This window comes from Muntiacus reevesi, chromosome 14 (genome assembly GCF_963930625.1).
Source record: "Muntiacus reevesi chromosome 14, mMunRee1.1, whole genome shotgun sequence".
NCBI lineage: Eukaryota > Metazoa > Chordata > Mammalia > Artiodactyla > Cervidae > Muntiacus > Muntiacus reevesi.
In genome coordinates this window covers 3,806,849-3,829,008 of record NC_089262.1, presented here as the reverse complement: position 1 = coordinate 3,829,008, position 22,160 = coordinate 3,806,849, and the positions used below count along the sequence as shown (strand labels likewise).

Here is a 22,160-nt window from a genome sequence, read left to right as displayed (position 1 = left end):
AACGCCAATGGGCAGACTTACTGCACTCAAGTATTAGCATCCTCTTGGAGATTTCTGATAAGTGGAGACATCATAAAGTTGAAATATGTTACTGGCTTACAGAGAGGGCCAAATTGTTCATCCTCCAAATTTTATTCTCTGAAGGACTGAAAATGGCTTTTCTGATTGGAGCATAGTAGAAGTGAAGGCGCTATCACGGATAAAGTATTTCTTGTGTATAAAACATAAATCCACAAGTAAAAGCAGGAGGTAAACACACACACATGCACACACCATGAGGTAGAATTACACAGACGACTCAAAGAGAAGGACATGCCTACCATGTTGAGTATTGTCAGCACGTAGGTGGTGATGTTTTCATGGCCGTGGTTTTGCATCATTTTTTTGTCAACCACAACCAGCGTCTCCACGTTCAGCTCTTCGTTCCTATGGGACTTCAGAAGGGATCGCTTGTGCCTTACACATGATTTATACTCATCGGGCAAAATGAAAAGATCTTCTTTGGGAGGCTTGGGCGTGTCTACAGGGGGGTGATCGGAGAGGAAATAAAAGAAAAGTCATCACATGAAACCAGTGGCAGAGCTAAAGAAAATGGATTTTAAAAATGAATGTTCATGAAATGAACCATAAAACCCTTAAAACTGTGACTTGAAATGTGTTAAGGTGGAACACTACATTTAAATAAAGTTTGCATAGCCTAGATGTCATAGAATTCATTGTTATATTGACTTTTGTATAAATTTCTCCTGATTTAAAACAAAATGATCTGTATAGTCAAAGCTGTGCTTTTTCCGGTAGTTATATGCAGATGTTAGATTTGGACCATAAAGAACGCTAAGCACCAAAGAATTGATGCTTTCAAACTGTGGTATTGGAGAAGACTCTTGAGAGTCCCTTGGACAGCAAGGAGATCAAACCAGTCAATCCTAAAGGAAATCAGTCCTGAATATTCATAGAAAGGACTGATGCTGAAGTTGAAGCTCCAATACTTCGGCCATGTGGCGCGAAGAGCTGACTCACTGGAAAAAACCCTGATGCTGGGAAAGACTGAAGCAGGAGGAGAAGGGGACAACAGAGGATGAGATGGCTGGATGGCATCACTGCCTCAATGGACATGATTTTGAGCACACTCTGGGAGTTGGTGATGGACAGGGAAGCCTGGTGTGCTGCAGTCCATGGGGTCACAAAGGGGTGAACCCGACTGAGCAACTCGACAACAAAAAGAAAAAGATCACTTTTGCTTTGAAGCGCTGGTGCCTAAAAGCAAGATGTTCCAAGATTGTGAACATGAGGGTATGTGCAACAGGGCTCTGAAAAGAAGTCAATGACAGAGCAATAAAACTAATGATTACAAAAAGAAGCGCTGTCTTACATGGTGTTCTTATTTGAAGACTTTTAATGACCTAAGAGGTTTGAAAGTTGATTCCCGGGTCTGGACACACAGCTGGATTGTCTGTAGTATTTCCAGTGGGTTATAAACACACAGGCGGATTGTCTGTTGTATTTCCAGTAGGTTATAAATGCTCCAGACAGATCTACTGTAGAGCTGAATTTCCTCGAAAGTATTATAAATATTTACCTAATCTAACTGGAAGACAAAATAGACTTGGTCCTCTTGGAGCAAGCTGTTTAAAAATAGTTTTGGCTTTGATAATCAGGAAGTTGACACTATGCTAAAAACGGTCAGGTTTGGTGGATGCCTCAGAAAATGTGGTTAGAATTGCTCCGTGTGAAAGAATCCACATATTTAGGTGGCACTAATCAAAAGCTATGCCAGCTCTGCTCATACGCATCAAAACAGAAGACGCTGTTTTGATTGACTGATAGATCCACTGCATTTTATCTCTCTTTGCTAAAATATTTGCAAACTTAAAAGAACTCTTGGGAGGATAACAGTTACACTGGCTTACAGTTTAATAAGCACTCATCATGTGCCATTTGCATTGACGCAGTTTACACTGATGTGGTCTCCCCCGTAAGAGATGTCTATGTATAACCCGCTCACTGTCTACACCAGCCATGGGTAGGAGTGAGGCCACCAAGGCACGGGAGATGAACATCACTTTCTCTAAATCCCTCCCTAGAAGGCCTTGAGAATGGATTTCAGATCTGGCAGTATGGTCCCAGGGCCCTTAGTCTTAATTTCCGTAAGTACAGGGTACAAGCGGAGATGGGAACCCAGCAGCTCCCCAGGCCCTCAGTACTGGAAAGAGGCAGGAGCACCGAGGTGGTGGTCTCACTGGCCTGGGGTCTGACAAGCCCCTCAAAACAAGTCACCTGCTCAATACAGTCCCACAGCGTCTCCCGCCACACGTGAGTCCCAGCTTAAAACCCACCCGCAATGCATCAGCTAGAAGCAGCAAGCTACCGTTTGAGCCTGAGGTTCAGAGTCATGATTGATTTTTGGCAAATCAGCCTGCTTCTCTCTGCCCTTTTCAACAGAGAGAGATAGCTAAACACACAGGAAAGTGAAAGGATTAGCTGCTTGGTCGTGTCCGACTCTTCATGACCCTGTGGTTTGCCCATGGAATTCTCTAGGCAAGAATCCTGGAGTGGGTTGCTATTTCCTTCTCCAGGGAATCTTCTCCACCCACGGGTAGAACCTGGGTCTCCTGTATTGCAGGCAGATTCTTTACCGTCTGAGCCACCAGGGAAGCCTAAACACGCAGGAAAATCCCCCATCTCCTGAACAGAGACTCTAGGGAAGAACCTTTGTAGGTGTACACCCCGCTGAGACAGAAGGTGGAGATTCCTCCAGGGAAGCCCCAAGCCTCATGGACAGTGTGGGAATGTCCTGTCCCACGCTGTCAGCTAAGGGGGCCCTGAGGGTTAAGTGCTCAGCCTGGAGGGATGCGCGTCACTTCCGCTAGGTGTGGTCCCAGGTGCTCTGGGGGCTGGGCACAGAACCACGGCGTGCCCTGCATGAGAGGGCAGGGATGGCAAGTCAACAGCGCCAGGTCAACCACTGATGTCGCCCACCAGTGAGAGGTATTTTCTGCCACTTTTTTTTCTAGTTTTATTATGAAAGCATAGTGCTTTTCAGGTCTACTATAGCCTTCTACTTCTCTGTATATTCATTCTATTAATTTTTGAGAGTTTGATTTTGAAACTCCAACTAAAAATCTTCATCTACTTAAAAAAAATAACTGTAATATATAGTGGAACTACATGTAACCTTTTTTTTTTTTGTATTTTCCAAGACTCCTGTAAATGAGTTATCATACTTTTATAATTAAAAAAAATTAAGATTAAAAAATAGAAAAAAATGGCTACATTTTCCCATTTTCCAACTGCAAGTCTCATTGTATAATTTAGTGTCTTATTCAGCTATCTCCCTCTCACCAACCAGACTCCACTACTGAGGTTTTGAAATGCCTCTGGAGGCAAATTCATCGGCACACGTGCACACAAACGCACGCGCACAGACAGCCACACCAAACAGAACAATCGTACTTCCCTGCATGCCCAGGTGCACTGCCTTTGAGCTACGGGCCTGAATGACTCTGTTCACTCCTGATAAGAATGAAAGGGTCACATTCATTCCAGAAGGGTCAGCATTGCTGGATTGCTCAGAAACACTGAAACATCTGTGTCGGGCCCTGGCGCGGCCTGTCAAAGAGGTGTGGACAGCCCTGTCCACCTCTCCTGCCTGGATCCAGGTGCTTAGTCATCTTCCTGTTTCTGACACATGGAGTCAGTCCTGCTCTGACCACACCCTCACCGGGAGCCCCGCCAGCACCTTCCTGGCCCTGACCTTGTCTGTGCCTGACTCCCGCCTCTCTGTCTGCTCCAACTGGTCTCACCCCGCCCTGACTTGCCTGGCCCCGCCCCTGACCTGCCTGGCCCCGCCCCGCCTACCTGGCCCCGCCATTGGTCTGTCTGGCCACGCCCCTGACCTGCCTGGCCCCGCCCCCGGCCCACCTGGCCCCGCCATTGGTCTGTCTGGACGTGCCGCTGACCTGCCTGGCCCCGCCCCAGCCTACCTGGCCCCGCCATTGGTCTGTCTGGCCCCGCCCCTGACCTGCCTGGCCCCGCCCCCGGCCTGCCTGGCCCCGCCATTGGTCTGTCTGGCCACGCCCCCCACCTCCACCCTGTCTGCGCAGACTCAGGAAGCCATCGCTGGTCAATGTGCGCTGCTCTGACGCTCACTCAGCTGGACTTCCCTGACCTTCTCACCCTCCTGTTCGCTCTGCTTGTGCTCAACACTGTTCTTCCTGCTGCCTCCCCTAAGACCCAGCCCGCTCTTGGTCAGTTTGGGATGACATTTTTGAGACGGTCTGAATGTAGTCTGAGACTGATTTGCAGGACGCGCGTTCAGCTGAGACATGGGTGCGAACAGGTCAGCCACTCCTGTTCTTCTGTCATAGACGCCAAGTGATCCTGGGTCACCCTCTCTTCTCTGCAGCATGTTATGGAGCCCCTGCATGTCCCCACGCGTATGAGAGGGTGCTGGCCCAGCGGCCAACGAAACTAAGCAGCAGAGAAGGGTGGGCTTCCAGAAGCGCCTTGGGGAAGGTTTGCTGTTAATAAATAAAGCCATGCTTGGGGGGAAAGCTGAAGCAAATGAGGACAACTCCAGAAAACACTGAACTCCTATTCCTGAGTCTGTGAGAACTTCCTACATAAAATGTAAATATCATTTCTCTTCCTAAATGTTCATGACACAAACAAAGAGGACTTCGAAAAAGCTTTGGTGAAAAAATGTAGGTAAATTACACCATGCATCCTGTGTCTTCTGACATGACGAGTGAAGTATACAAATCTGCCTAGGGATAAATCACCTCAGTGGGAAAAGCATGTCAGGTTTAACAAATCTAGACCTCAAAAATATAGTTACTGGGTAGACACACCAAGATTCTTTTGAAGATGTCTGGTGGAGGAGTCTACATTTATGGGAATCATATCATTCAGTCTGCCCAGGGAACAGTTCTTAAAATTAAAAAAAAAAATCTACCTTTATCCATATGCCATGGAAAGATGTTTTATCCTAAACATCCAGACGATGGGTTCTCTTTGGAATCATCACTTAGGATTAGCAAAGGTGGTCAATAAATTTCACCTCGAGGACAGACTACTTTGAAGAAAATTAAAAATACTCCAGTGTCTTACTTAACGTCCTAATTGTTAAATTAAAAAAAAGAATCGTCCTTACATACATTTCTTGCGTCTTCCGCAGAAATGCTGCTTCTGTGGGTGCCCGAAGCTGAAGCCGTGTGGGGATTGATCTTCGTGGTGGAAGAGATGGTGGCCTTCCAGCCCCCACTTTTTCTCCATCATCGCGACCCGCTGGGACCCCAGGGCCGGTGGCTCGGTGGATCTCTTGTACAGGATGTGGGAGGGAGGCCTGCCCCCCGTGGAGTCCCTGGGGCTCCCTGCCAGGTGTGCAGGGAGGGGCTTCAGGAAGTAGTCCGCCTCCTGGGTTCTTATCATGCCTGACTGCAGAAGAGAGAGGGAGAAAGAAAGGTGCAACGCTGCTTTATCATCTGCTCACAAACACGCTGTTCCCTCCAGGGAGAACCTTGGAATGGGAAATGGCAACCCACCCCAGTGTTCTTGATTGGAAAATTCCATGGACAGAGGAGCCTGGACGGCTATGGTCCCTGGGGTCGCAAAGAGTCAGAGAAACACACACACTACACACACACGGTTCCCTCCAGGGAGAACCCACGTGCAAAAGGGTCACATAGGGGGCTGAGAATTAGGGGACGAGGGGTCCACTCCTGAGCCCTTTCCACCCCATCTTTTCAGGGACAGTGGTGTGGAGGTCAAAGGACTTGACCCTTGGAGGAGAGAGAGAGCACACAGCAGACCAAGGTCAGGTCCTTCACTGGAAAAAAATGGAGAAGAACACACAGCCATGGATAGTAATATGGTACGGGCTGGGGTAGGTGGGGGAGCTCCCAAATAAAGACATAAAGTTATAATCTAAATATAGTCTGCTGTTTTCTTCTAGTTTTATGCACTGTTTATTGAAGAAGACCTTCTTGTCTCTCCTTGCTATTCTTTGGAACTCTTCATGTAGTTGGATAAAACTCCCCCCTTTTCCCTTGCTTTTTGCATCTCTTCTCTAGAAGAAAACAACAGAACAGGAAAGTTAGAGCTCTCTTCAGGAAAATTTGAGATATCAAGGGACCATTTCACCCAAAGATGGGCTCAATAAAGGACAGAAACAATAGAGACCTAGTAGATGCTGAAGAGATCAAGAAAAGATGGAAAGAATACACAGACAAGCTGTTCAAAAAAGATCTTAATGAACCAGACTATTATGATGGTGTGGTCAGTCACCCAGAGCCAGACATTCTGAAGTGTGAAGTCAAGTGGGTCTTAGGAAAAACTGCTGCTAATAAAGTTAGTGGATGCAATGGAATTCCAGTAGAACTATTTAAAACCCTAAATGATGATGCCATCAAGGTGTTGCATTCATTGTCAGGAAATCTGGAAAGCCCAATAGTGGCCACAGGACTGGAAAAGGTCAATCCTCATCCCAGTTCCCAAGAAGGGTAGTACTAAATAATGTTCTAATCACCAGACAATTGCACCCATCTCCCTTGCTAGTAAGGCCGTGCTTAAAATCTTGCATACTAGGCTTCAGCATTATGCAGACCAAGAACTTCCAGATGTCCAAGTTGGGTTTAGAAAAGGCAGAGGAACCAGAGATCAAATTGCCAATATTCACTGAATCAAAAAGAAAGCAAGGGAATTCCAGAAAAATATCTACCTGTGTTTCACTGACTACACTAAAGCCTTTGACTGTGTGGATCATAACAAACTGTGGAAAGCTCTTAAAGAGATGGTAATACCAGGCCATCTTACCTGTCTCCTGAGAAACCTGTATGCAGGTCAAGAAGCAACAGTGAGAACGATGTATGGAACAATTGATCAATTCAGGATTGAGAAAGGAGTATGACAGGGCTGTCTGCTGTCACCTGTTTCTTTAACCTATACGCTGGAAATCATGAGCACATCATGAGAAATGCCGGCTGGATGAGTTACAAGCTGGAATCAAGACAGGTGTGAGAAATGTCACCAACCTCAGATATGCGGATGATACCACTCTAAAGGCAGAAAGCGAAGAGGAACTAAAGAGCCTCTATATGAGGGAGGAGAGTAAAAGGGTAGGTTTAAAACTAAATATTAAAAAACTAAGGTCATGCCACCCAACCCCATTATTGCATGGCAAATAGAAGGGGGAAATGTGGAAGTAGTGACAGATTCCCTCTCCTTGGGCTCCAAGATCACTGTGGGCGGTGACCGCAGCCATGAAATCAGAAGACGACTGTTTCTTGGCAGGAAAGTGATGACAAACCCAGACAGTGTGCTGAGAAGCACAGACATTACTCTGCAGACGAAGGTCTGTATAGTCAAGGCTAATGGTCTGCCCAATGGTCATGTACGGTTGTGACAGCTGGACCATAAAGAAGGCAGAACGCCAAAGAATTGATGCCATTGAACTGTGCTGCTGAAGACTCCTGAGAGTCCCTTGGAAGCAAGGAGGTCAAACCAGTCAGTCTCAAGGGAAATCAATCCTGAATACTTATTGGAAGGACTGATAATGAAGCTGAAGCTGAAGCTCCAGTATTTCGGTCACCTGATGAGAACAGGTGACTCACTGGAAAAGTTCCTGATGCTGGGAAAGATTGAGGGCAGAAGGAGAAGAGGGCGACAGAGGATGAGATGGCTGGAGGGCATCACCAATGCAATGGACATGAACTTGGGCAAACTTTGGGAGATGGTGAGGGATGGGGAGGCCTGGCGTGCTGCAGTCAGTCCATGGGGTTGCAAAGAGTCAGATGTGACTGGGAAACTGAATGAACGAACAGATATAGTCAGCAGCAAAACTCTATTCAAACCTGGATATGATATGATGCTTTCTATAAAAGTGTAACAATGAAATTAATCCAGTAGGAAGCAAAAAGGAATCATTTAGGGAATTGGGGAGATCTTTCTAAACAAGGTAATTAGGAAATAGAAAAGAATTGATTATAAAAGTTAAAAAAAAAAAAAAAAGGACAGTATAACAGAAAATGAAGCACAATGACAGAAGTATCTTAAGAGAGAGAAAACAGAGAGACCACCTTTTACGTTTTTGAGTGACAAGGACTTTCAAAGTTGATAACTGTTGGGAGGAATGAGAACAAACTGGTAGTGTGACCCCAGGAAAGGGTGAACTGGGGCCCCACCTGGCATATCTATCAAGATTGAAAATGTATAATTTGATTCCAGAATTTTAACCCTTTGGAATTCTTGTTAAATTTATTTTTAATTGAAGGACAATTGTTTACAATATTGCAGTAGTTTCTGCCATACAGCAACCTGCATCAGCCACAGGCATACTTGGTCCCCTCCCTCCAGAACCTCCCTCCCACCTCCCACTCCAGCCCACCCCTCTTAGGTTGTCACAGAGCACGGGGTTTGAGCTTGTGTGATACAGCAAACTCCCACCAGCTATCTGTTTTACATATGGTCTTGTATATGTTTCAGTGCTACTCTCTATTCTTCCCTAGAGCCTATTACACAGGGTGAAGTAAGTCAGAAAGAGAAAAAGCAGCTATCGTATATTGCCAAATGCATCCAGCAGGCACTGCCCCAGTATTGATACATACTTGTGAATGTATAATTTAGTCATTGTTTATAATCATTTAAAGGTACAGACAAAACAAATTAATAACAAAAATAAGAAATAGTGTTTATCAGTTAGTTCAGAGTGATTGTTAAGGTATATTTCTGTATTTGGAGAGTATATAGCCATTTTAAAAGGCCAGTTAATTACGTTCTGATGAAAATCTTAGTAAACACTTTTGTGTGAGCCCCTAAGACTATGGCCAACATTTCCTATCTTACACCTTATTTATCACAGACATTCTGGAAGGTTGGCATCACTGTGCTCTTCCTTCTATGGACAAGGAAATACAGAGTCTGGCTTACTAAATAACATATTCAAGGTAATTTGGGAAAGTATGAGGATTTGATCAAAATCAAAGTAAGTTCAAAACCTGTATACTGTAATGTTAACACATATATATGGAATTTAGAAAGATGGTAACGATAACCCTATATGCAAAACAGAAAAAGAGACACAGAAGTACAGAACAGACTTTTGAACTCTGTGGGAGAAGGTGAGGGTGGGATGTTTCGAAAGAACAGCATGTATATTATCTATGGTGAAACAGATCACCAGCCCAGGTGGGATGCATGAGTCAAGTGCTCGGGCCTGGTGGGCTGGGAAGACCCAGAGGAATCGGGTGGAGAGGGAGGTGGGAGGGGGGGATCGGGATGGGGAATACGTGTAACTCCATGGCTGATTCATATCAGTGTATGACAAAACCCACTGAAAAATAAAAAAATTTTTAAAAATTAAAAAAAAAATAAAGAAGACAATGGGACAAAAAAAAAAAAAAAAAAAAAAAAAACCCTGTAAGGTTTATGCTTATAACGTAGGATTCCCAGAAGTTGTTAAATTTTTTTAAAGTGTATGCTGCTATTGCTGCTGCTACTAAGTCACGTCAGTCGTGTCCAACTCTGTGCGACCCCATAGACGGTAGCCCATCAGGCTCCTCTGTTCCTGGGATCCTCCAGGCAAGAATACTGGAGTGGATTGCCATTTCCTTCTTCAGTGCATGAAAGTGAAAACTGAAAGTGAAGTCGCCCAGTCATGTCCGACTCTCCGTGACTCCATGAACTGTAGCCCACCAGGCTCCTCCGTCCATGGGATCCTCCAAGCAAGAGTACTGAGTGGGCGGCATTGCCTTCTCCTTTAAAGTGTGTAATAAAGTGTTTAGTGTGATTCCAAATGTGTTCATTTTTTTTAAGTGTACATCTCCACTTAAAGTATTTTCCTAAAAGGGCTAATGAAAAATTGCCGAAGCTGGTTGTGTTCAGGGAGAGAAAATCAAGGAGGAGGGATGTAGGAAGAAAATTTCACATCCATTTTTACACCTTTAGGCACTACTCAAGTTTGTAAAATCTGTGCGCATCATTACCTTAAAAATATCAATAGCATTGCTGGATCTGGGATGACAGATGAGATTTTTAAATCCTTATGAGTGTTTTTAAATACCTTTATAATTTTAGAATACAGTTAACTATTCCTACAGAACTATTAAGGTATCACTCAGCATTCTCCAATATAGCATTATAAGAGTGCTGATATTTCCCTAATTATTTTCATAATTCAGCCCGTGATTAGACACTTACCAGGTACTCAGAGACACTGGTGCTTGGGTGCCTGTTCTCGGTGAGCCTCTGAGGGCTGACCCTCATCTGGGGGGACCCAGTGCCCATCACCGCCCACCAAACTCAGTTCTGTGGGTGCTGAGCTGTCCCGCACGGGTCTGAGTGTTTGCACAGGGTGGGATGACAGGCACGGAGAAGCCCTTCTCGGATCGAGGGAAAGTGTCAAATGCAGCTCTCGGGGACGGGGGTGGGGTGGGCACAAAAGAGAGGGGACAGCAGGCTTATCGTGCACTCAGGGGAAGCCCTGGCCACAGGGGTCCTGCAGGTGGGGCCGGGGGAGACCAGATCCTGCGTGCGTGCTTGGTCGCTCAGTCGTGTCTGACTTTGTGACCCCGTGGTCTGGAGCCCGCCAGGCTCCTCTGTCCATGGAATTCTCCAGGCAAGAGTGCTGGAGTGGGCTGCCATTTCCTCCCCAGGGGAAGAGAAGGTTAACAGCGGTAAACCATCCGTGAAGCCATCAGCACTGGGGGGTAGACCTCCCAGGGCAGAAACGCCAGCCTGCAGGGAAAGGTGAAATCCTTGGAATGGATGCTGCAGATCCAGGTGGTGGAGGAGGAGGGGGAGCAGGCTGCCACTGGTGCTCTAGGTAGATGCCCAGGAAACCTTTTTGGCTAAGCACTCTACCAACTAAACTAGACCAGACAGTACTTTAACATCTGCAGTGCTATCAAGGAAAAGTCAAGTATGGGATTATATAAAACTGGAGCCAGCCAGGTTTCATCCTGTTGGCAATTAAATTAACTCAGGAATAGCATGAGCAGTCATGGGTGTGTTCAGCTTTGTGTGATAACATACCCACAGGGGTTTCCACACTTGCAACTAGTCAAAGTGTTACATTAAAAAACAGTAATTATTTTTCCTTAAAAAACCCTTTCCCAATATGCAAACAATGTCTTACTCTTCAAATCACCCTGAAAACATGAACGGCTCCTGTGGGTTCTCTAGAGTCAATGATGTCCAGCATCTCTGATTCAAGCCCGGATGAACTTACAGAGAACAGAGAGATGAATGAATCTGACACTCATTATTCGATTCTAACATTAAGATCTTTGTGCCTTTGGAAGAGTTACTCATTCCCTCTGTGCTGTTTTGTCCTCTAGGGAGTAGATAGAAAGACAGCCACTTGCCATGAGTTTGTAAGACTTAACACTAATATATACTTAAGTACATTACTGAATGTCGAGTTGTGTTTGTGACCCCATGGACTATAAGGTCCATGTAATTCTCCAGGCTGGAATACCGGAGTGGGTAGCCTTTCCCTTCTCCAGGCGATCTTCCCAACCCAGGGACCGAACCCAGGTCTCCCGCATTGCAGGCAGATTCTTTACCAGCTGAGCCACAAGGAAAACCCACTGGGAAGACCCAGAGGGATGGGATGGGGAGGGAGGTGGGAGGGGGGATCAGGTTGGGGAACACATGTAGATCCAAGGCTGCTTCATGTCAATGTATGGCAAAACCCACTACAATATTGTAAAGTGATTAGCCTCCAACGAATAAAAATAAATGATAAAAAAATACATAAAATAAAATAAAAAAAGATCTGCTGCATAAATGAAGCACAGACTGCAGATGCCATGCTTCCCTGATGATCTGTGGTCCCCTCGGATACCGCGGGGTTTCTGGTGAATGGCTCACTCTGCAGCACAAGATCGCTCTGAAGCCTGTGTGTGGCTGTACCCAACACCGCCATCACCCCAAACACACCTCAGCTCCTGGCTTGCTGCATCGGCCTTTCTGGCTTCCTCCCCTAAAACACCGGGTTCTGTGACTGCTGTTCCAGATTCAAACCCGTCTCCTTTTTCCCCTGGGTTCATCCTGGGTGGCCCAGAGGACCAGACTGTCAGGCAAGAGTGACCTCCACTCCTGCACCTGGAGGACTTCTGAATGTTCACTAACCAAGTATTCAAGGGTTCATGCTTGTTTCACTTATAATTCAGTCTGAGGTACAGTATTCTGTATTTAAATAACTCCCACGTTCATTAACTACATAGGATAAAATAACTGATAACACTGATATTTTGATATTCCTCGATAATCAATACACAACGAAAAATACAAGAGGAAAAGTGACTCCACTGTCTTGTTGCTTTATTAGTTTGCAAGCTTATTTAAATGATTACGTAAATAGTGGAAGATTAATGTTTTCTTCTTATCAAAGCTTTTCTTCACTGAATCAAGAATATTTACTTGGAGGCTCATAAAATGTCTGGTATACACCTGCCCCCAGTCACCACTGGGAGGTCAGCTGGGTGGATTATTAACCAGGCTTCAGAAAAGGCCAGTATCCCCCAGACATCACAGGGGAGCTCCCCAGATGCCTGTGTCTCTCATCGCCAGCTCTGTAAATCATTTGACACTGGGAAACTCAACACCAGTATTGCATTTATAAGACGAGGAAGAGCAAGTGCCTTGTCAGTGACGAGAACGTGCAGCTCCTCAGACTCACAGACACAAACAACAAAGCTGTGGTTTGTCTACAAGAAAGTGGACAACCAGTGACTGGGAGGGGCGATGTGAGGGTAGAGGGTTAAGAGATACAACTGTTACAAAATAAGCTTTGAGGATATACTCTGCAACATGGGGAATACATCCAACATTCTATAATAGCTGTAAATGGAGTATAAACTTTAAAAATTGGGAATCACTATACTGCACACTTATATTGCATAGCAACTATATTTCAATGAAAAGAAAATAAAAATTAAAAGAAAAAGAAAAACGCTGCTTCTGAGCAATGTGAGTAAAGAAAATGCCGAAGCTTGAAAGTAGGGTGTTTACTGTGTTACATTTGTTGCTATTCACCCTTAAAGGTTGATAGGCCTTTATTTAAGTGCGCTTCCCAGTTAGCTCAAATGGTAAAGAATACACCTGCAATGCAGAGACCTAGGTTTGATCCCTGGGTTGGGAAGATCCCCTGGAGGAGGGCATGACAACCCACTCCAGTATTCCTGCCTGGAGAATCCCAGGGACAGAGAAGCCTGGTGGGCTGCAGCCCATGGGTCGAAGAGAGTCAGCCATGAGTGAGTGAACTAACACACACACAGACCTTATTAAGGTATATCTCTTTAGAAAAGTTGTCTGTAAAAGTTGTATGAGTCAAACAATAAAGTGTGAATTAGGAAGCAATGAGCCTAGGGGGGCAGTGGACATGGTGGCGTCGTGTAAGGGAATCCCCACTGACCTGGGTCCAAGCTTGTCTGGGGTGACACCACGTGCCCTTTTCACGAGAGCTAGCTATCAGTCAACACAGGGGAAAAGCGATCTAGCTCATTAGAAGAAACACACATTTCAATTCTAGTTCATTTCACTTTTTGCTCAACTTCTTTGTCATTTCTCCAAAAATGTGATTTGTCTGGCAACTATTCTACTCATTCTAGTCTTCTTAGTGATGTTTCTAAAGCACAAGACAGATGCAGCTTTTATAGACCTTTCACACTCACCGTGTCTCGAGCACCATCTATGTGGCTGCTACTGCACTAGGTTGTTGCTTTATTTATTATCTTATTCTAACAACAAACATACAAAGTGAGAATACAATTCCCATTTAAAGGAATGGGACACTAAAGACATTTGCCCAAGACTGTAAAGCTAGGACGTGGGGTAGCTAAGAGTAAAACTGAGTCTGAGTAACTCAGATTTACACGCCACTGTCAGCATACCATGTTACTTCTCTACCACCATGTAACCCAGAGAGTAATACCAATGATGGTGGTCACTAAGAGTGAACTTGACTTAGTTGTAAACGTATATTGCAAACCCTAGAGCTAAAAAAGTGTTTTTTTTAAGTATAACTGATATGCTAAAGAAAGATATAAAATATGATTATAAAATGCTAAATTAAAATCACAAATGGCAGAAAAACAGTTGAAGGCAAAATATGAATAATGAACCAACGAAACAGTAGAAAACTGTAACATATATAGTAGATATTAATTCAGTTACATCCACTTTGACTGTCAATGGTTCAATGCACCACTTAAAATACAGAGATTGTCACAGGTCAGAAAACATGACCCAACTATATGTTGTCTACAAGAAACCCATTTTAAATATAAAAAGACACTTATAAATGAACAGTAAATGGATACAAAAATGTATCTTGATGACACTAATCAAAAAAAAAAAAAAAGCAAGAGTAAGTATATTAATTTCAGAAAGAGCAGACTTCAAAATAAGAAAGTTACTAGAAACTAAGAGGGAAATTAAATAATGATAAAGGAGTCAGCACTCCGAGAAGATACAATTTTTTAATACATGTGTACTTAACAACTTAACTACATGAAGCCAAGTCTGAGAGAACTGAAAGGAGAAGCAGATGAATGCATTATGGTAGTTGGAGACTTTATCACTCCTTTTTCAGAAATGGGCAGATTCAGCAGGCAGAAAATCATTAAGGGCATAGATGAACTCAACGATGCTGTCAGTCAACTGGATACAAACGACATCTACAGATAGGAAGCTGTCAGGCTTCCCTGGTGGCGCAGTGACAAAGAATCCACCTGCAATGCACAAGATGTGGGCTTAATCGATCCCTGGGTTAGAAAGATCCACTGAAGAAGGAAGTGGCAACCCACTCCGGTATTCTTGCTTAAGAAATCCCATGGACAGAGGAGCCTGGGGGACTACAGTCCATGGAGCTGCAAGAGAGCCGGACACACCTTACCAGCTAAGCAGCGACATAGATCACTTCATCTGACATCAGAATACACTTCTTTCTCAAACTCATTGAAGACGTCCATCCAGACAGACCATATTTTGGGCCATAAAACACACTTCAACAAATTTAAAAGAATGGCAATTATACAATGTCTATTCTCAAACCACAACAGAATTACATTAGAAATCAATACAAAAAGTAACTGGAAAATTCTTAAATAAGTAGAAATTAGACTACAAACTTGTGAATAACACATGGATCACAAAGAAATTCAAGAAAAATTTTAAAATATTTTGGACTAAATTGAAATGAAAACGCAATTTATCAAAATTTGTAGGTTGTAATGAAATGCTAAAAGGGTAATTTATGATACTGAATGCAGACATCAGAAAAGAAGGAAATTCTAAAACCAATAATTTAGGTTTCTGGCACAGGAAACTAGAAAAAGAAAAGTGAATTAAGTGCAATGCAAGAAGAATAAAAGAAATAATAAGAATTAGAGCATAAATCAATAAAATAGAAAATAGGAAATCAATAGAGGTAGATCAAAGAAACCACGAACTGATTCTTTAAAAATCAGATGTTCTCATGTTGCACTTAGAGAAATTAGAAGTTCTAAATGCCTTCCTCTAAAAAACAATAAAGAAAATAAACCAACCAAGTATTAACCCAAAAGGTTTTTAAAATGCAATGAATGGCTACCTAGAAACCAGAAAAAAACTTATAAAAAATAAATTCAGAATAAATGAATCAGTAACTACTAAAAGAATGTGGTTATTAAATTGAAAAAACCTAATAAAGTCAAGATCTGGTTTTTTGGATCAAAATGGGTGTACCTCATGAAAAAACAATGAATATGAAAAAAGTTAAGAACATAGATAAAGCTAACAGGCCATGGCAGTTATTTAAAAAAGCAGATCAAATCTCTCTTGGAGCTTAAATGTTATTGACGTGTGTAGTCTTATTTTTCATTAGCAAATTCTGGGGTTCAGCTTTCAATTTTATGACCTCTCTCAGGTCAATATAGTACAAGGATTTTAATCTCTGCTAGAGGAAAACTTCTAGATATGTGCTCTTCCAAGTGGTGGCCACTAATTTTAATTAACATTGAAGAAAATTAAAAATTCACTCCTCAAGCTGCCCAACAGTCAAGTTTAAACATTTTAATATTGATTCAAGTTTAAAAGGTAGTCTTGCCTTTTCTCCACACCCTCTCCAGCATTTATTGCTTGTAGACTTGAGGAAACTAGATCTGAAAGAGACACGTGCACCCCAATGTTTATCGCAGCACTGTTTATAATAGCCAAGACATGGAAGCAACCTAGATGCCCATCAGCAGATGAATGGATAAGGAAGCTGTGGTACATATACACCATGGAATATTACTCAGCCATTAAAAAGAACTCATTGGAATCAGTTCTAATGAGATGGATGAAACTGGAGCCCATTATACAGAGTGAAGTAAGCCAGAAAGATAAACATCAATACAGTATACTAATGCCTATATGTGGAATTTAAAAAGATGGTAACGATAACCCTATATGCAAAACAGAAAAAGAGACACAGATGTACAGAACAGACTTTTGGACTCTGTGGGAGAAGAAGAGGGTGGGATGTTCAGAGAGAACAGCATTGAAACAAGTATACTATCAAGGGTGAAACAGATCACCAGCGCAGGTTGGATGCATGAGACAAGTGCTCAGGGCTGGTGCACTGGGAAGACCCAGAGGGATGGGATGGGCAGGGAGGTGGGAGGGGGGATCGGGATGGGGAACACATGTAAATCCATGGCTGATTCATGTCAATGTATGGCAGAAACCACTACAATATTGTAAAGCAATTAGCCTCCAACTAATAAAAATAAATGAAGAAAAAAAAAGGTAGTCTTGCCATTGCTCAATAGCCACATGTGACTAGCTGCTCCCATACTGGACATCACAGATAATAATATCATGGCACAAAGTTTTATGGAAGAACACCGCTCCAGAACGACCAGTAATTAACAAATCTTGGGGGCTTCCTTCTTAAGACTGGCTTCCTAATTCGTGAGAGTTGGCCACAGTGCTCGTCTGTAATAAGTAGTACATATCACATAATCAGGAGCATTCTTATAAATCACATCCACTAGCATCTTTATAAAAGTGTGCCAGCTACAAATCAGAACATGCTGTCCTAGGCTGATGCTTAGTAAGACTGCCTTTGGTTGACACAAAAATATCTGAACTAAAAACAGCTCAAACTTAAACTCTCAGATCCTGTGTTTCTCTGTACATCCCCAAGACATAAAAAGAAATGTTTATGCAAATAGTCATCTAGTCAAGGCAATGAATACATTGCTGCTACCTAATGTAATCAAAACACCATGGATTAAACACTCCAACAGATTCAGTTACAGAGTTGTGCAACATTTAGACATGAATTTGATCCTGTAGTGGAGGAAATTCACAGATCCTTTAATCCAAGAAATGTACAATATTGTATATTCATTCATTCATATAATGCATTCATTTAATTAATTCATTCAATTAATTGCATATTATGAATTGGGCACTCTCTTGTCTTAAAGAGATGGGAATACCAGACCACCTTACCTGCCTCCTGAGAAACCTGTGTGCTGGTCAAGAAGCAACAGTTAGAACCAGACATGGAAGAACAGACTGGTTCCAAATTGGGAAAGGAGCATGTCAAGGCTGTATATTATCACTCTGCTTATTTAACTTATTTTCAGAGTACATCCTGCAAAATGCTGGGCAGGATGAAGCACAGACTAGAATCAAGATTTCAGGGAGAAATATTAGTAACTTCAGATATGCAGATGACACCACCCTTATGGCAGAAAGCAAAGAGGAACTAAAAAGCCTCTTGATGAAAGTGAAAGAGGAGAGTGAAAAGGAAAACCTGGCTTAAAACTCAACATTCAAAAAACTCAGATCATGGCATCTGGTCCCATCACTTCATGGCAAGTGGATGGGGAAACAGTGGAAACAGTGACAGATTTTATTTTTTTGGTTTCCAAAATCACTGGAGATGGTGACTGTAGCCATGAAATCAAAAGACTCTTGCTCCTTGGAAGAAAATTTATGACAAACCTAGACAGCATATTAAAAAGTGGAGATGTTACTTTGTCAACAAAGGTCTGTCTAGTCAAAGCTGTGGCTTTTCCAGTTGTCATGTATGGATGTGAGAATTGGACCATAAAGAAGGCTGAGCACCAAAGAATTGATGTTTTTGGACTATGGTGTTGGAGAAGACTCTTGAGAGTCCCTTGGACTGCAAGGAGATCAAACCAGTCCATCCTAAAGGAAATCAGTCCTGAATGTTCACTGGAAGGACTGATGCTGAAGCTGAAGCTCCAATACTTTGGCCATCTGGTTCAAAGAGCTGACTCATTAGAAAAGACCCTGTTGCTGGGAAAGATTGAAGGCGGGAGAAGTAGGGGACGACAGAGGATGAGATGGTTGGATGGCATCATGGACTCAATGGACACGAGTTTGAATAAGCTCTGGGAGATGGTGAAGGACAGGGAAGTCTGGCATGTTGCGGTCCATGGGGCCGCAAAGAGTTGGACATGACCGAGCGACTGAACAACGGCTCTCTTGTCAATTCAGATACAACAATGAACAAAACAGACAAATACAGCTCCCCTTGTGAAACTTAGATTCCATCATGGGCTAGGAGTTGCAGGACATATAATAAACAAAATGAATGACAAAACTAAATGTTAAACTATAAGCTCATAGAAGATGACATAGGAGAAACTAGATGACCTTGTCTGGCAGTGACTTTTTAGACCCAATGCTGAAAAGATCCATGAAAGAGGGAATTGATAAGCTGGACTTCACTGACATTTAAATTTTCTGCTCTGGGAAAGATACTGTTAAAAGAATGAGAAGAAAAGCCACAACTGAGGGAAAATAATGTGCAAAAGACATACCTGTCCTTCAGTAGGTTAGTGAATAAATAAACTCTAATGCATCTAGGCAATGAAATATAACTCAGCACACTAAAAAATGAGCTATCAAACCATGAAAAGGCAGGGAGAAATCTTAAATACATATTACTAAGTGAAAGATGTCAGTCTGAAAAGGCTACCCACTGTACGATGCCAACGATATGACACTTTGGAAAAGACAAAACTATAGAAACATTAAGAGAAAACCAGTAGTAACCAAGGGTTAGTGGAGCAGAAAGTATGATGAGGCAGAACACAGAGGCCTTTTAAGGCCGTGAAACTATTTTATATGACATTGAAGAAGACTCTTGAGAGGCCCTCGGACTGCAAGGAGATCAAACCAGTCAATCCTAAAGGAAATCAGTCCTGAATACTCATTGGAAGGACTGAAGCTCTAATCCTTTGGCCACCGGATGTGAAGAGTGTACTCATTGGAAAAGACTGATGCTGGGACAGATTGAGGGCAGGAGGAGAAGGGGACGACAGAGAATGAGATGGTTGGATGGCATCACTGACTCAATGGACCTGAATTTGAGCAAGCCCTGGGAGATAGTGAAGAACAGGGAAGCCCGGTGTGCTGCAGTTCATGGGGTCACAGATGGCTGGATATGCCTGAGCGACTGAGCGGCAACAAAGATGATGAATACACATCATCGCATCTGTCTGTGTGTGGGTGTGTGCATGCTCAGTGTCTGACTCTATGCAACCCCACGGACTGTGGCCCACCAGGCTCCTCTGTCCACGGGATTCTCCAGGCAAGAACACTGGACTGGGTTGCCATTTCCTTTTCCAAGGATCTTCCCGACCCAGGGATCGAACCTGAGTCTCCTGCATTGGCAGGTGGATTCAATACCACTGAGCCACCTGGGAAGCCCATACATGTCTTTATACGTTTATCCAAACCCAGAGAACGTACATCACCAACAGTGAACCATAGCATAAACCATGTGTTTTGGCGATTATCAGATGTCAACAGAGGCTCAGCAGTTCTAACAAATGTACCACCTGGTGCGGGATGTTGACAATGCGGGTTGTGGTGCATGTGTGGGGGCAGGGTGTGTATGGGAACTCTGTGGACTCCATTTTGCTGCATTCTGCTAAAATTGCTCTGAAAATAAACACTATTAAGACATAACTCAGAATGAAGAACACCAGGGGTGTAGGAGAGGGAGTTTCAGTCTTAGACAGGGTAGCCAGGAAGGTCTCATTGAGAAGGTGCATTTCAGCCAAGCCGTGATGGGCAAGGAGTCCACTGTGAGGGTTCCAGGGGGAAGGCTGCAGGCCCGGCAGAGGAGAGAGCCACTCCAACGGGTCTGTGACCCGACGCGGCATCAGCCAATGCTATGTTCGTTGCAAAACATCCACACGTGATAGACTCACCGATGAACAATGTTAATAATAATTCAGCAGGGCCTTGCTTGGATTGCATAGACCCTCGAGGAGGCCTCTTGCGTCCCATCAGAAAGAGGGGACACACGAAGATCCTTCTGGCATTTCCACCTCCACCTTCTCCCGTTGAGGGCCACGCTTACCGCCTGCCACTTCTGCTTCTGCCCTCCTTCGAAGATGTTCTCTGCTTGTTTGGAGGAAAGAAGACGCATCAGCTGGATCATTGACTACATACAATGCTGCAGTCACATGCTCCGATTTGAGAGTACAGTCCTGGAGCCTCCTGCCTCTGGCCTGTGTCGATTTCCTTCCAGGTGATGCTCCTGCCGCCTGCCCTGGGCTCAGGACCCTCTGCTGCACCTGCCATCCTGCAGTCTCAGCAGTACCTGGGCTCCCTCTGGCCTCAGAGTCTGGGCGCCCACTTGTCCTGCTTCCTACGTACACCTCCACAGACCTCTTCCAGTCTGGTTCTTCCTCACCTCTCAGTCTGGTGTGACAAGGGGAGGTGTGGAGACTTGCTCGCCATGGTGTCACTCTTAAGGCCAGGTATTAAACCCAGCCTTGTGATACGTGCTGCAGTGATGCAATGGCCAGTGGTCACCACTGAGGTCCAAGCTCGGGTTCAAGTCCTGACTTGCCTCTCTTCCCAGGGCAAGCATGTGTATGTGAATGTGTTTACTTGTGTGTGTCCTGAGGGTTCCAGAGTGAGTTGTTCAATCATGTCTGACTCTTTGCAACCCCATGAACTGTAGCCCACCAGGCTCCTCAGTCCATGAAATTCTCCAGGCAAGAATACTAGAGTGGGTAGCCATTCCCCTCTCTTAAGGGATCTTCCTGACCCAGGAATCGAACCAAGATTTCCTGCATTGGCAGGTGGATTCTTTACCAGCTGAGCCTTCTGAGATCTAGTTCCTATCTTTGCAAATACAGGACAATATCCACAGCTATTTCCCAAGTTGACTGTGCAGATTAAATCTATACACTTCAGAGGTGGCCAGGCTTCCCTTGTGGCTCAGCTGGTAAAGAATCCACCTGCAAGGCGGGAGTCCTGGGTTTGATCCCTGGGTTTGGAAGATCTCCTGGAGAAGGAAAAGGCTACCCACTTCAGTATTCTGGCCTGGAGAATTCTGTGGGCTGTTTAGTCCATGGAGTCGCGAAGAGCTGGACACGACTGAATGGCTTTCACTTCACTTCACTTCAAAGGTGGCCAAAAAACAGTAGTTTAATGACGTCCATCAAGATCCCAGCGGATACCGTGGCAGAATGAGGGCAGCACCTCACCTGGAAAGCTGCAGAGAGAGGAGGCAGCTTGGGAAAGAAAGACCGACAGGCCAAGGGCAGCTGGGGAGGGCCCCAGCAGAGCCGGTCAGCCAAGGCCGCAGTCAGGGCAGAGCAGTCGCCGGAGTCGCGAGGCGGGGTGGGCACACATGTTTCTCATCAGAGGCCCTGGGGCCCCGGGGTGTTGTCACCTGGATCCCCGAGCCACTGCTGAAATCAGCCCAGTTTTCCCGCACACACTCAATCTGTCCCAGTGGATGATCTGGGCACCACCCCCCACCCGACAGCGGCAGGCTGCTAGCTCTGGGAGACTTTTGTTATGAGCTCATCAAGCTGACACTTAGCTCATGAATCAGCTGGTTTTTCTATTTAATTGGCAGCTGGGGAATCTCCCTTCCCCGCGGGTCTCGGTGTTGATATCCAGTCTCCCACAACAGTGCCCTTTAAGCTCCGGGTTCCAGGACTGTGACGTCATGCTTCTCTGAGCGTGTGAAGCCCCTGCAGTGTGTCCCATTCTCTGACCCCCTGGGCTGCAGCCCGCCAGGCTCCTCTGCCCATGGGATTCTCCAGGCAAGAATCCTGGGGTGGGTTGCCACGCCCTCCTCCCGGCGATCTTCCCAACCCAGGGATGGAACCTGCGTCTCTTATGTC

General features: G+C 44.4%; 1 protein-coding gene across 1 annotated transcript in view; it reads right to left on the bottom strand.

Annotated features, from left to right (window-relative positions):
• The window catches only part of ADAMTS16 (ADAM metallopeptidase with thrombospondin type 1 motif 16), a 175,929-nt gene that overhangs the window by 117,229 nt on the left and 36,540 nt on the right, over positions 1-22,160 (bottom strand). The window contains exons 4-5 of the mRNA XM_065905294.1: positions 5,157-5,436; positions 321-520 (exon numbers count right to left, since the gene is read on the bottom strand). Of these exons, the coding sequence (XP_065761366.1) occupies positions 321-520; positions 5,157-5,436 (480 nt within the window). The remainder of the gene's footprint in view (positions 1-320; positions 521-5,156; positions 5,437-22,160) is intronic.